This window comes from Aethalodelphis obliquidens, unplaced genomic scaffold (genome assembly GCF_003676395.1).
Source record: "Aethalodelphis obliquidens isolate GAN/ISIS:26980383/991018 unplaced genomic scaffold, ASM367639v1 scaffold34, whole genome shotgun sequence".
Classification (NCBI taxonomy): Eukaryota; Metazoa; Chordata; class Mammalia; order Artiodactyla; family Delphinidae; genus Aethalodelphis; species Aethalodelphis obliquidens.
The window spans coordinates 10,281,904-10,294,942 of record NW_020837978.1 but is presented as its reverse complement, the minus strand read 5'-3'; the positions used below and the strand labels follow the sequence as shown (position 1 = coordinate 10,294,942).

At 45.9% G+C, this 13,039-nt stretch overlaps 1 protein-coding gene across 5 annotated transcripts in view; it reads right to left on the bottom strand.

Annotated features, from left to right (window-relative positions):
* SIRT5 (sirtuin 5) overlaps window positions 1-13,039 on the bottom strand; it is a 30,186-nt gene that overhangs the window by 14,005 nt on the left and 3,142 nt on the right. For all 5 annotated transcript variants that reach the window (XR_003437553.1, XR_003437552.1, XM_027128392.1 and 2 more), the window contains exons 2-6: window positions 8,692-8,841; window positions 5,850-5,983; window positions 3,526-3,751; window positions 1,944-2,031; window positions 1,047-1,100 (exon numbers count right to left, since the gene is read on the bottom strand). Coding sequence is in view for 3 of the 5 variants with exons in the window: in XM_027128392.1 (XP_026984193.1) it covers window positions 1,047-1,100; window positions 1,944-2,031; window positions 3,526-3,751; window positions 5,850-5,983; window positions 8,692-8,806 (617 nt within the window). In the remaining 2 variants the exon portion in view is untranslated. The remainder of the gene's footprint in view (window positions 1-1,046; window positions 1,101-1,943; window positions 2,032-3,525; window positions 3,752-5,849; window positions 5,984-8,691; window positions 8,842-13,039) is intronic.

Here is a 13,039-nt window from a genome sequence, read left to right as displayed (position 1 = left end):
CACGTCAACTGCTTGCTAATTTCATCAGTGACCTCCTTCTTTCTTCTCTCAGATCCACCTCTCTCTTGCCCTGTCTCTAGCCAAGTTCTCCAGCGTCAATTCCTAAAAATCTCTCATCTTTCACTCGCTACTACCCCAGGTCATCTTATAATTTACCTTCTAAAATAATCTCCCCCAAACACCATTTTCATCATATTAATCTCCTACTCAAGATTCTTTTAGATCAAAACTTTCAGATCAAAACTTCAAAATTTAGTAATGAAAACATTCTTTTAGAGCAAAACTTTGAATTTAGTAATGGAAACCCTTATTAAGAAAAATAAAAAAGGTTAAGTCAACCAGGGAAATACTAACATAATCGCTTTTTAGAGAGTAACAGTGTACTTTCACATATTCAGTGCTCTGATTAATCCTGCAGTAAAGGAAACATACTTTAACTTCGTTCAATCTAGCGCTTCCATATTTATTTGAGCACATGACATCTTTTTTTTCAAGTAATGCGTATAACTTCCCATGGATCTAGTGCTCTGAGAAACACTTTTGGAAGCGCTATTTTAATGTCAGTTTTGAAAAAACTCACATACAAGTTTTTTGTTGTTGTTACTCTACAAAGATTCTATTTGGCCCTACAACTTCACCTTTGCAAGACCTCCTCCTGCCTCCGTGACCCTGGATTGATAACTCTGAAGATTAGGAGGAGGACAGAGAGGGTAGCAGCCGAGGCTTATGGACCAGTTAGTCCCGGGATGCCAGCCTCTACGCTTCGTATACACTGCTAAGTGTCTACCACATAACAGCTGCTGAAACTTTCACACCTGAAATGATCCCGCCATAACACACAGGAGAAAGGGATGGGACGGAAGCACTTCTCTTAAGCCTGGCTTGGTTCACCTTTTGTCCTTTCGCCCTTGGCCTCATAGATCAGGGCTGGTTTCGGCATTTGCACATCTAAGAGGCATCTCACCAAGTGAACTTGGATTTTGACTCCTAATTTTCTTTTTTTTGCAATCTGGAACACCAAATACAGATCAAAGATTTTTACCCACCGGGGAAGTTTCTCCACTGGGATTCTGGCATCTTGAGTTTCAGGTTCTGGAGCCCTGAAGTAAATAGTATCAGAAAAGAAAGAACGTCACTGGTGTAATCGAAGAACAATGAAATAAGATAGCCCAATGAGACTGACTCTTTGCCTGGCAGTATATGGTACAAAACTCCTAATGAATACACACTGACTTAGAAGGGTACTAGGAGGATGGACACCAAACAGTTGATTACCACTGGTTCTACCTCAGGAGAGGGAATTTGTATGTGGGAAGCAGGTGGAGTACCTGCTGTGCTAAGGAGAGTTTCATGATTTGCATGGTATATGTCATCCTAGTTGGAATTATCTGCAATGACATTATGTTAATAAGTTACATGGATAATTTATACTGATTTCAAATAGCCACGTAGAATTTTTCTCAATATTCTGAGTCTACTCTTAATTTTTTGCCCTAATTATAATAATAGTAAATGTTCATCATAGAAATGTTGGAAAATTCAGAAAGATATATATAAAGAAGAAATCAAAATTGTCCATAATCTTACCACTCCTGTTAATATTTTGTTGTATTTTCTTCTGGACTTTTATCTATATAAAGATACATCAACATGGTGTGTTTGTGTGTGTCTGTGTGTGTGTGTGTGTGTGTGTGTGTGTGTGTGTTTGTGTGTGTGTTTAAATACAAAGTTGGGATCATACTGTATAGAGTTAGATTCCGTTGTTTTCACTTAACATTGTAAACTGTGAGCACAATACTTCTTTTATCATATAGCTGTACTGTACCCAGTTTTATTTCGCATAAATATCCACGGGCATCTTAGATGAATGTTCAATTTCTTCGCATTTATATTCAACTTAAGACAAAACGACACACGTCTATTCTGTAGTGCAGTATGATTACCCTTTTCCTGATAAAGCTGGACAAATTGGACTCTTGTAATTCTCAGCCACAACTCCACAAGAGGTACATCGAGTTTTAAATAAGCTACCTGAAAAACAGAAGTTAAACAAGACTGGAATTTAGTATAATCAGGCGCAATTGTCTCCACGTCTAAAAGGGTACGAAATAATTTTGTTTTATACATCGTTTTAACAAATGGGCCTACCCCAGGCATCGCAGGGAACATAATAAAGGCATGCAGTACTACTGAACAAGCCAGAACATCTGCCCTCCTGGACCGCATAACCTATAGGAGAGAGAGGCGGATGAAATAACTCACTGCGTGACTAAGGAGCTCTCTGATTGCCCTGATGTTCGGGTGGAACTGAAGTAGTCAGTTGGGCAGAAGAAGCCAATCTAACCCTAAGGGCAGGATTTACTAAGTGTATGACTGATAAACACTCGATAGCTTGGGACGTGCTTTACAGAATCTTAATTTTGACTTAATAAAGCTTGAATCTTTTCTACAAAAGCAGCTCAATAAATAATCAACTAACAAACGAAGAAAGTAACTGTGAAAACTAGCAATGACTTGCTGAGCTTAACCAATAAAAGGTGATCTCAATTCACTAAATAGTCACCCCATGCCCAGTGCTGAGCGCGCCACACTGCGGTGGACACACACTGTTCCATTCTGGCCAGGACTCCTTCTTTGGGGAGCCCCCTCTCCTCTATCCCAGGCCAAGCTGACGGAGCTGTCAGTCACATCCCCAGATACGAGCTTGGGCACGAGCTCCAGGCCGGTCCCATCGTAGCAGCCTCTCCTTCTGGCAGCAGTGTCTGGTCAAAAGGGAGGTATGTGGCCCAAGCAAGGCCATCCAGAGACTTATCTTCTGAGGAGGCAGCTACGCTAGAGGGAGCCCGGAGCCCCACGGGGCCACTGCTTCTGGGAATTCCACAATTTGAAATGCGTTTCTTGGGATTGAACTTTTGTAGACTATTAAATGCCCTTGGGGAGAAATTCCTGCATACCCATTTATGCTCTTGTATGAATGAACTGATCAGATTTTCGGCGAGAGCAAAAAGGGGAGAGGATTAAGAAGAGGAAAGAGAAGGGTGTCATTAAGCGCAGAGAAGGGAAGCCAGAGGGATCCAAGACAAGCTCCGCGGTGTCACAGACCTGCTGGGCTCATTGCAGCGAAGGTCACTGAGCTGGAAGCTCCCTAAAGGCTCGAGGGCTGAGCAGAAGCACAGCCTCGGCGGACACTGCCGATCGGGCACACAGGGAGAGTAAATGGTTCCCCCGGGGATGCCAGGCCTTTCCGGAGCTGGATCCTGCTGAAGCCACAGCGGTTCAATGGCCCAAGCCTCCTGCTTCCGTCAGCCCAGCTTGGGGGGCTGTCTGGGAACATAAGGCCCCTCAACAGGACACCCAGGGAGGGGAGAGCATATAGCAGAGCAGGCGGGGCTTCTCCAGGCAGGGTGGGCCACATTCCAGACACCTGGGGTCTTGTTAAGATGCAGTGGGCCCAGCTGGGACATGGCAGCACCTGTGTTTTCAGGTCTGGTTCCCCCCTCCCACGGAAGACCGAGGGTCCCTCACCATGGATTTCCAGAAGGTTCTTGGTGCCAGCCTTGCGGTGCAGCTCGTCGATGTTCTGCGTGATGACCGTGACCCGTCGGCCCTGCCTGCCCAGCCGGGCCTCACACTCAGCGATGGCCAGATGACCGGCGTTGGGCTCCTTGCTCTGCACCACCTCCCGCCGGTAGTGGTAGAACTCCCACACCTGGGATGGGTTTCGGGCAAAGGCCTGAGGGGTTGCCAGGTCCTGGGGGGCAGAAAGGAGGCAGGGGTCAGGGAGGGAAAGAAGCTCTGATGCTCCAGAAGCCGGGCGGCAGGGCTGCTGCAGCCGGCGGGACACTCCCAGGGCCCCTTTGTTCTAAGCAGAGTGGCAGCTTCGGGAGGTGCCCACAGGGACACGTCCGTGTAGGTACATGTGGCGTGGCAGCCACAGGGCGGGGCCTGGGGCTCACGAGGAACCTTGGAGAAATCGGTTTAACTTCCCCAGTGATGACGCAGGGAGACTGCAACCTGCCTCATCTTCCACTCGAGTAAGTTACGAACGTGAAGTCGAGTAACCAGCGGGAAGGTAATTGAGTCTGGAATCCAGTTTTCCATGGAGCTCCACATTACAGGATGCCAAGCTCATTTATCCAGGAAGAAAAGTAAAATGCAAAATGCCCAACTGAGGTATAATGGCCATAGCTGAAAAACTCGGTTTTTATAACTATAATGATAGGTACACACACACACACACACACACACACAACTACACATATAAAAAATAGTATATACATTATAGTAACAGGATATATATAAAATACATATTTTTAAAGTGCGATTCCTCTTCTAGGAGAGGCAAATCTCATCGACGGTGGAAGAGCAGTGTGGTCCACAGCTGTCTGGGGCTGGAAGCTCGGAGGAGGGGAACCCTTGGCAATGACTGAAATGTTCCATAAACGGATTGAGGCAGGGTTGGGATTATGTATTTTACTATGAAGGTCACCCTTCGACCTGGTGGTAAAGTCAGCCTGCATCGGAGGAGCGGATCGTCATCTACATCAGCCCTGTACCTCCTTCCTTCCTGTCCCCACTTAGACCTCCGGTGGCCCGAAGCGGTCACAGGCAGCCCATGAAGCTGCAGCCCTGGAACACAGGTGGACTCAAACCGTCGACTGACTTCTTTGGGTCCCCACAGACCCTGAGCTGCTTTGACACCACCGACCACCCCTCTGGAAGGCCCTCCTGATGCCCGCTGAGCACCCCCGTCCGCCCCCACCCTGCCCTGCTTCTCAGACCCAGGGACTGCCCTCCGCAGCTGCTCCTTCTTGTGGGACCCTAAGGGCCCTCTGCTCTCCTTTCTCCCCTCCCTCACCTTTAAGGTGATGATCCCCAGACTCGCCCAGAGGGCAGCAGAGAGGTGACAAGACATCCTAAACATGTGCCAGCCTGAGACATTCAATCGGGGAAGGAAGGGCAGATTCATTAACCCTTCCCTCGGTAAGAAACTACCTGTGAAATTTGGAAGTCACGCATTGAAGTAATTACTCATGATTGCCTTCTTTCGACCAACAGAAATCTGATAAGCGGCTACATGTGCCAGAGTTCTGGGAGCTGGGGATAGAGCGATGAAGAAAACAGGCACATTTCCCTGCCCTCCAAAACTAGGGATCTCCTGGGCCAGGGGGAGGGGAGGAGACTGCCTACAGGGGCCTTGAGGGAATATTCTGGGGCACAGAAATGTTCCACACCGTGATCCTGGTGGTGGCTGCACCACTGTATACATTTATTAAAACTCACTGAATTGTACACTTATATTGGCGAATTTTATTGCATGTATGGGGTTGGCCAAAAAGTTTGGGTTTTTCCCAATATATTATACCTCAATAAAAACTGAATTAAAAAAACTGCATGCCCCCAGAGAACTTACATCCTAATGACCTTCATGTAAAGTTTTGAGCATCAAGGCCTAAGCCTTTAACAATTCAACACTGTTTTTCACATGAAAAGTTCAGAGAAACTTTTTAAAAATGTGCAATTCTTAATTTCAACATCGATAGAAAAGTAATGAATTATGCTAACCAAAGTTTTCTGGTTCCACTTTAGCTACTGGAAGAAACCCAATTGTTATCTGAATAAGTGCAGTCAATACATGCCTAGAAAGAAAGGAAAGAGGCTGCTTTGCTTAAATCTGAGATCTTAATCATACGGACCGTGTGTCGATGCCAAAACAAACACAACAAAAGGGTCATGGTAAATTTCAAAACTTTCCTCTCTGGGTGTCAGGAGTAGGTACAGGTTGCGAGTCAAACACCATTATGGCTTCATGCAGAAGAGCCTCTCGCTGTTGTGGAGACATGACTAACCTGAGCCTTCCATCTTCTCCAATAACCTCCCGCTCCTCTGAAAGTCGGTACCCCACTCTCAGCACTGACGCCAGCCCCTGAAATGATGACTATGTGCTTGGCTTTTGCAAAACACTTCCGGAAGTCAGCCATACCTAGAGGGAATAAAATCTTGGTCAATTCAGTGCACCATCTGGACATTTACATCCCAAATCAACTGCCTGTATTTTGAAACTTGACCTTGTGTGAAATTATACTTTAAGATGAGCAAATGAAAATCCTTCTCGTACCATGAAGACGCCCCCAGGCACCTGATGTGTGAGTGTTCAACGTCTAAGAAAGAGATAGGGGCTTGGGGCGCACAGCACTGGCCCTGCATCCCACCCCATCTCCCGCAAGCGAGATCTTATGTGAATGACTGACCCTCTGCTATCCTGGGTTTCCTTGGCTGTTTCATGTGCACAATAGTGCCTTCCGTAAAGGGTGGCTACTATGAGGATTAAAAAACGCTAATGGGGGCTTCCCTGGTGGCGCAGTGTTTGAGAGTCCGCCTGCCGATGCAGGGGACACGGGTTCGTGCCCCGGTCCGGGAAGATCCCACATGCCGCAGAGCGGCTGGGCCCGTGAGCCATGGCCGCTGAGCCTGTGCGTCCGGAGCCTGTGCTCTGCAACGGGAGAGGCCACAACAGTGAGAGGCCCGCGTACCGCAAAATAAATAAATAAATTTAAAAATTTAAAAAAACGCTAATGGACGGGGTTGCACCTTCCTTCTTAAAAGTAAAAACAAGCTTGTGTGTGTGTGAGGACTGACCTCAGGCCCGCGGGACCCCAAAGCATTCCCTTCCTTTCCAAATTCACTTCCCTTTGAGGATCTTGCTAATCCCAGCTTCGCTCGGCATCACCACCGGGGTGAAGGTGAGGGCCCCTCCTCTGTGAATAAACGCTCTGTCCCAATCTGGACCCATGACCTTCTCCTTTACAGCTCGAGTCAGAGCTGGTCTTTACAACAAGACGTCCCCAGAGACTTGGGGTAACGGAAGGGAACTGAACACAGAGAATAACACGACAGCAGGGAGTCGTGGTCACAGCCTGTGGCTTGCGCTCCAGGATGCAAGGCCTAACCCTGCACCTCCGGGCATCCTCCCGCCTGACCTCAGACCAATAGGGGCAGCAGCCCTCCTGCCGTGAGGGCTCACGGTGCCCAGGCGCCGCACCAAGCACTCGATGAGCATCGCCGCCAAAGGTGGACTTTGGTCCTGAAACGAAATGTCATCCATCGCCAGGCTTGGAACTGCCGTCGTTTCTCTGGGCGGCAGAGATGAGGCCGAGAGCAACGCCCTCTCTCCCAGGCGCCGCGGCTCTGTGGCCCTCGTGCCTGGGGTGAGGAAACGCCACGGCCCCGCAGGCCAGGCCTAAGCAGTGCCGCAGAGCCGAGCATAAGCTGCGGGGGAAGAGACTTCCTCCAGTGCCCCTACCCGGAGAAGCGAGTGTGGACCAGCGCGGCCTGCGGCTGGCCTGGGCCACCAGGGCAGGGTCTGCCGGGCACAGGTATCTTCCAGGAGTGGCCAACCTGCGCTCAACCTGCAGTGGAAGCAGGCTGCTTGGCTGCTGGAACAGGCTCTCTGGTCTCCCTCGGGAGGAATGGCAACCGAGGCTCATCAACCCTCGGACTGATCGAGCGCCCCTGAGACGTGGAACAGGCAAAGGAGGAAGGGAAGGAAGACAGTGGGATGGGGGCTCACAGACAACAAAGTGAACGTTAAACGGAAGGCGACGTCATTGCGCACCCTAGGCTGGTGATGTGCATCTTACCAGTTTCTCATACCTGATGGCTCCTCCAGGCAGGGCGGGGACCTCCTCCCCCTTGTAAGCTCAGAGCTGCCTCTATGGCTAGCCCAGGACAGAGAATCTCAAAAGAGGCTCCAAATCTCTCCTCCCCTTCCCTTCCTCCCTGACGACTGGCAAGAATAAACAAAGAATAAAAGCAGAGCCTCAGAAACAGAAGATGCAGAGGCTCCGGCCCCCTCTCCCGCTCGGTCCTGGAGCTCTGGGACCATGCTTTCAGCAGCACAAGCTCAACGGGATGAAGACGGTCTAGGCACACGGTGCCCCTGCGTGCAACCAGCCCGGTGGCCTGCCAACCACACTAGCGCTGCCTGAATTCGCACCCCTTTCAGAGACAGACCAGTGTGAAAAGCAGGGCCCACGAAAGCTGTCCAATCAGGAAGAATTCAGAAAAAGAAACCCAGTCTGGGTGGGTTAGAGGTTGTAATCCGATCTAATCTCCTGAAAGAACAAGATGCTTAATAAGAAAATACATCAGTACTTTTCTAGGAACTATTTACATGACTCCTGGATTCAAAACCTACAAACATCCTTACGGACCTAAAGTTCACCCATAGAACTTTACCCTAGAGGTCTTTTCTACCTCAAATGTAAACTCTGTCATCCTACTGATGAATAGATTCGTAGGTCAGAGTTGACTTGCAGGTTTTTGTCAGGTAGAGATACAAATCATTTCTGTCTGGTAGAAAATTTAACCCCATAGTACCCACAGCACGATCACTAGCTTTCTTGCCCTGCCGAGAGGTGAGGGGTTTAAAATACAAATCATGTGTGAAAAGCTTAAATGCAAACATTCTGAAGAAGCAACAGAATGTCTTAAATGGACTTAACTTGGCTACTGAGAGATAATTCTGACCCTGTCCTAGAAAGGGCTTCCCTAAGGACAACAGGACAGAGCGACTTTCTCCACCATCCTGCCCCGTACCCACTTCAACACAGACATTCCCCCTCACAGGGCAGGAACTTTCAGGTATTTCAAATTCCACTGGAGATGAGAGGGCAGGCTGCGAAGACCTACTTGAACTTGGACGAGCCATTGTTAGGCAAATCTTGGTTTGTATAGAGGCTGGAGGTTTCAATCCACAATGCAGCTGGGAAAGTAAACGGCTTGGGACAATCCGGAGAGGTGGCATCAGGTTCTCTGCGTCGCACTAATTATTGAGACGGGATTTAGAAAAATCACAAAACAAAGAGAAACAATCAGAAAATACTGGTATTTCTGCAAATATATACATACACACATATATGCAAAAGAATGCCCTTAACAGAAATCTTCTGTAGCAATTTTCAGGGTGTTCATCCTCTAAACCAGCTGTTTTCATTGTGTGTTCTCAAGCGCTCCTAGGTGCCCAGAATAGTGGTTTACAAAGTATGGTCCCCAGACCAGCAGCAGCAGCATCCCCTGAGATCCTGTTAGAAATGCAAAGTCATGGGCTCCACCCCAGATCCACTGAATCAGGAACTCTGGCAGTGGGGCCCATCTCTGTCTCCGGGTGATTCTGATGAGTGTGCGAGTTAGAGAACCACAGCCTCAGAGACTTGGGAAGGGGTCAGATGGGAGAACTCATTTGAAACACAGCTTCTGATGCTTTCAAAAAGGTATGAAAACCACTGGCTTCTCAACTTTGCATCAAAATATAGCTTCTATGAGAATGTAAATTCTGAGAGCTGAACTAGGCAGGGAAGACATGCGCTATGACAACAAATAGGGTTAAGACGACATCATCTCAAAGAAACTTGCGAGTCTTCAAGCACATTTAGTAAATCTTTACCTATCCGAGGAGTTATATAAAAGAAAAACAGACACAGAGAAAGGCAATATTCAGATCCATGACATCAAAAGGGTAACTGAGATAGCTGACTTCTATCTAGTGGATCACACTGTTGGCAGAACTCAGGATTAAAGGTCTGTATATACAGGAAAAATAGAAAAATAACACATTTCCCAAAACTTTCCAATCCCCTTGGAGGACAACCTATCAAAAACAAATGCATTTTCCCTTTGACTTAGCACTCCCAAGTCTGGGTAGTTTTACAACAGTGACACTTGCACACATCCAAAATGACATACCTACAGGGCTGTTCTTTAGACTACTGTGATTAACAGCAAGAGACTAGAAACAACCTACATGTCCATCTGCAGGGGATGAGTTCAATAAACAATGACACATTCACAGTATGCAACATGGCTGCTATAAAAAAAGAATGCACGTATGACTCTACGTATATGACATTCTGGACTAGATAAAACTATGGGGACAGAAAACATATTAGTGGCTGCCGGACCACGGAGGAGTGAATACACAAAAGGGCACGGGGGGATATGGGGGAGTGACAGAATTGTCCTACATCATGATTGTGGTGGTGGTTACATGATCGTGTTGTCACAACCCACAGGACTCTGCACTAAAAAAGGGTTAATTTTACTGCATGTAAACTATAAAATGGTTTAAAAATAAAAATAATGGGTTTCAGTTTTGCAAGATAAAGAGTTCTGGAGAATGGATGCACAAGAATGTGAATGTACTTAACACGACTGAATCACACCCTAAATAACAGTTAAGATGGTAAATTTTACATTATATGTATTTTACTACAATTAAACAACAACGACCCAAATGAACAAAGTCTAATTCAAAGTCTAATTAAATGTGATTTGCTGGTTGACTCAGTATTTATAAGCAGACAGCTCGCTGGCTTCAGAAGTGAGTGTTGATATCAGTAGAGCAGAGGGTATTCAGAGAGGTTAAAAATAAATGTCTGGAAGATGAGCCTCAAAACTCTGTTAGTGCCAAATCAGATTATTTCATTCCATAAATCTTTCCAATGTTCAGATTTCACATGTTAAAAATAAAAAACAGAATGAGTTGTTCCCTCTAATCTGACAGAGATTTCCAGAATAGGGGACAAAAGTCAGGTGTAAATAGCGCCTTGTAAGAGGAAGGAAGGGGGATACAAGTTATACCATAGTACTTACTTGCATTTGTGTTTAAAAAATAAATGGAAGAATTCCCAAGAAATTAGTAACAAGAATTGGGGTGAGAAGTAGGATGTATGGCGACAAGAGTGGAAGTGAGGATTTTCAACCTCACTTTATATATTTATATATTGTTTATATATTTTGTTTATATATTGTTTGCATTGTCAGTGCTCTCCAGCAGAAGTCTAGAACACACCTGCAGCTGAGCAAGTGCAGGGACGGAGCAGCTCACGGTGAGGAACTGCAGGTGTCCCGGTGATGTGCTGGGAAGGATTTATTACAGAATTTGGGCTTGTGTTGGGTAAAGCTGGGGAGGGTCAGGAAGGAGGCTTTGATCTGGATTGGATGCTGTCAGGAAAAAGTATACTTTAATTGGATAATTCAGTGAGTGTGATCTAGGAGGAAGGAGAGAAGTGAGGCTTGAGCTGGGATTGGTCAAGAGGCAGCAGCCCTCCTATTAGCCAGGATAGGAGGGTGTTTTGCCATTTTAGTGGTTTAGACAAAGTTCTTATTTATGTCTGGGTTCAGACCTAATTATGGAGTTGTCTTATTTTTGTCCGGATTCATCGTGATCACAGGGTAGCCTTGCCTGATGTTGGTGTTCTGTGAAATTATTGATGTTCAACAGGCCTAGCAGATAGTGCCCGGTCTAAATCTGGAAGCAAACCAAATGTCTATCAACTCTTAAAAGGGTAAACAAATTGTGATTCATCCATACAATGAAATCTTATTCAGCAATAAAAAGAAAAAACTGGTAATACGTGCAACACGGATGCATTTTCAAAGTATTACACAATAGTAATACGACAGTGGAGATGCCTGGCAGATATGACCTTAACCAAGTAACCAAAGTTAACATCACCAGTTCTAAGACATACTGACTTCATCTACCTCCCTCATACTACTTCATCTTCGTCTATCATATGATGCCATGAGAAGAGCAAAACATCACTTGGGTGGTATTTTTCCCCAAAATGCATTAGCTCAATTTAATTGTAAGAGAACATCAGACAGACCCCAACCGAGCAAGCATTCTATGGCAAAAGTGGCCAGTACTCTTCAACAAAGCTATCAAGGTCATGAAGGATAAAGACTGGGGACATGTCCCAGTTTGTAGACTAAGGAGGCATGACAACTAAATGTACTGTGGGATCCCGGACTGGATTCGAGACATGAAAAGGGACATTAGTGGCAACATATGAAGTGAGCCAATTAGTTAACGGTACTGTATCAATGTAAACGTCCTAGTTTAGATCATTGTACTAAACTGAGTAAGGTGTTAACCTTAGGGGAAACAGGGTAAATGGTATATGGGAACTCTGTATACTATGTCTGCAACATTTCTATTAACCTAAAATTATTTCAAAAATAAAGTTGCTGGGCTTCCCTGGAGGTGCAGTGGTTGAGAGTCCGCCTGCCGATGCAGGGGACGCGGGTTCGTGCCCCAGTCCGGGAAGATCCCACATGCCGTGGAGCAGCTGGGCCCGTGAGCCACGGCCGCTGAGCCTGCCTGTCCGGAGCCTGTGCTCCGCAATGGGAGAGGCCACAACAGTGAGAGGCCTGCCTACAGCAAAAAAATAAAATAAAAATAAAGGTGCTTTCTTTTGAAAAAAGGAAAGCATTATGCTTAGTGAAGGAAGCCAGACCTAAAAGGCTGCCTACTGTTTGAGACCATTTATATGATGTTCTGAAAGGGCAAAACTACGGGTACAGAAATCACCTCCGTGGTACCCAGGGACTGAGGGAAGGGAAGGCAGGTAGGACCAGGGAAAATCCTATGTCTTTATTTTGTGGTGTTTTTACAAAACTCATAGACTGTGTAACAAAAGGGTGAATTTTACAGTATATAAGTTGCATTTCAATAAACCTCACTTAAAAACAACAAGAAGCAAACAAACTTTCAAGCAAACAAAATGTCAACAAATTTTCACTGTAACCTGTCTCTGCTTTAATCAAAAAGACTGGACCAGTAGCTTGGAATTCTGAAAAAGAGAGTAGGTTAGAGAAAAATAGTGTAGTGTTGGTTTCCAGAACAACCTCTGAACACCTCAATAACGGTGTAACTATCTACAGTTTATGCTTTACTTTTTTAACTACGGAAAAATTTAAACATATACAAAAATAGAATAGTATTACTAACTCGTTGTATGTTCCCATCACTCAGCTTCAATAATTATCAAGAAAAGGGGTTTTTCTCAGATCCAGCTGAGGCTTTAAGATGTTGTCATAGATGATAAATGTTAAACTTGCCCATCTTGATGAACACTGTAAAGATTAATGTTCCCAAAACTGCTTCACTTTACTAAAAGCTCCTTGTATGTTGCATGAAGTTACTTATGCTATTTTGTGCTTAATATGTTCCGTTATTTCTCTCAAAGATGTTTGA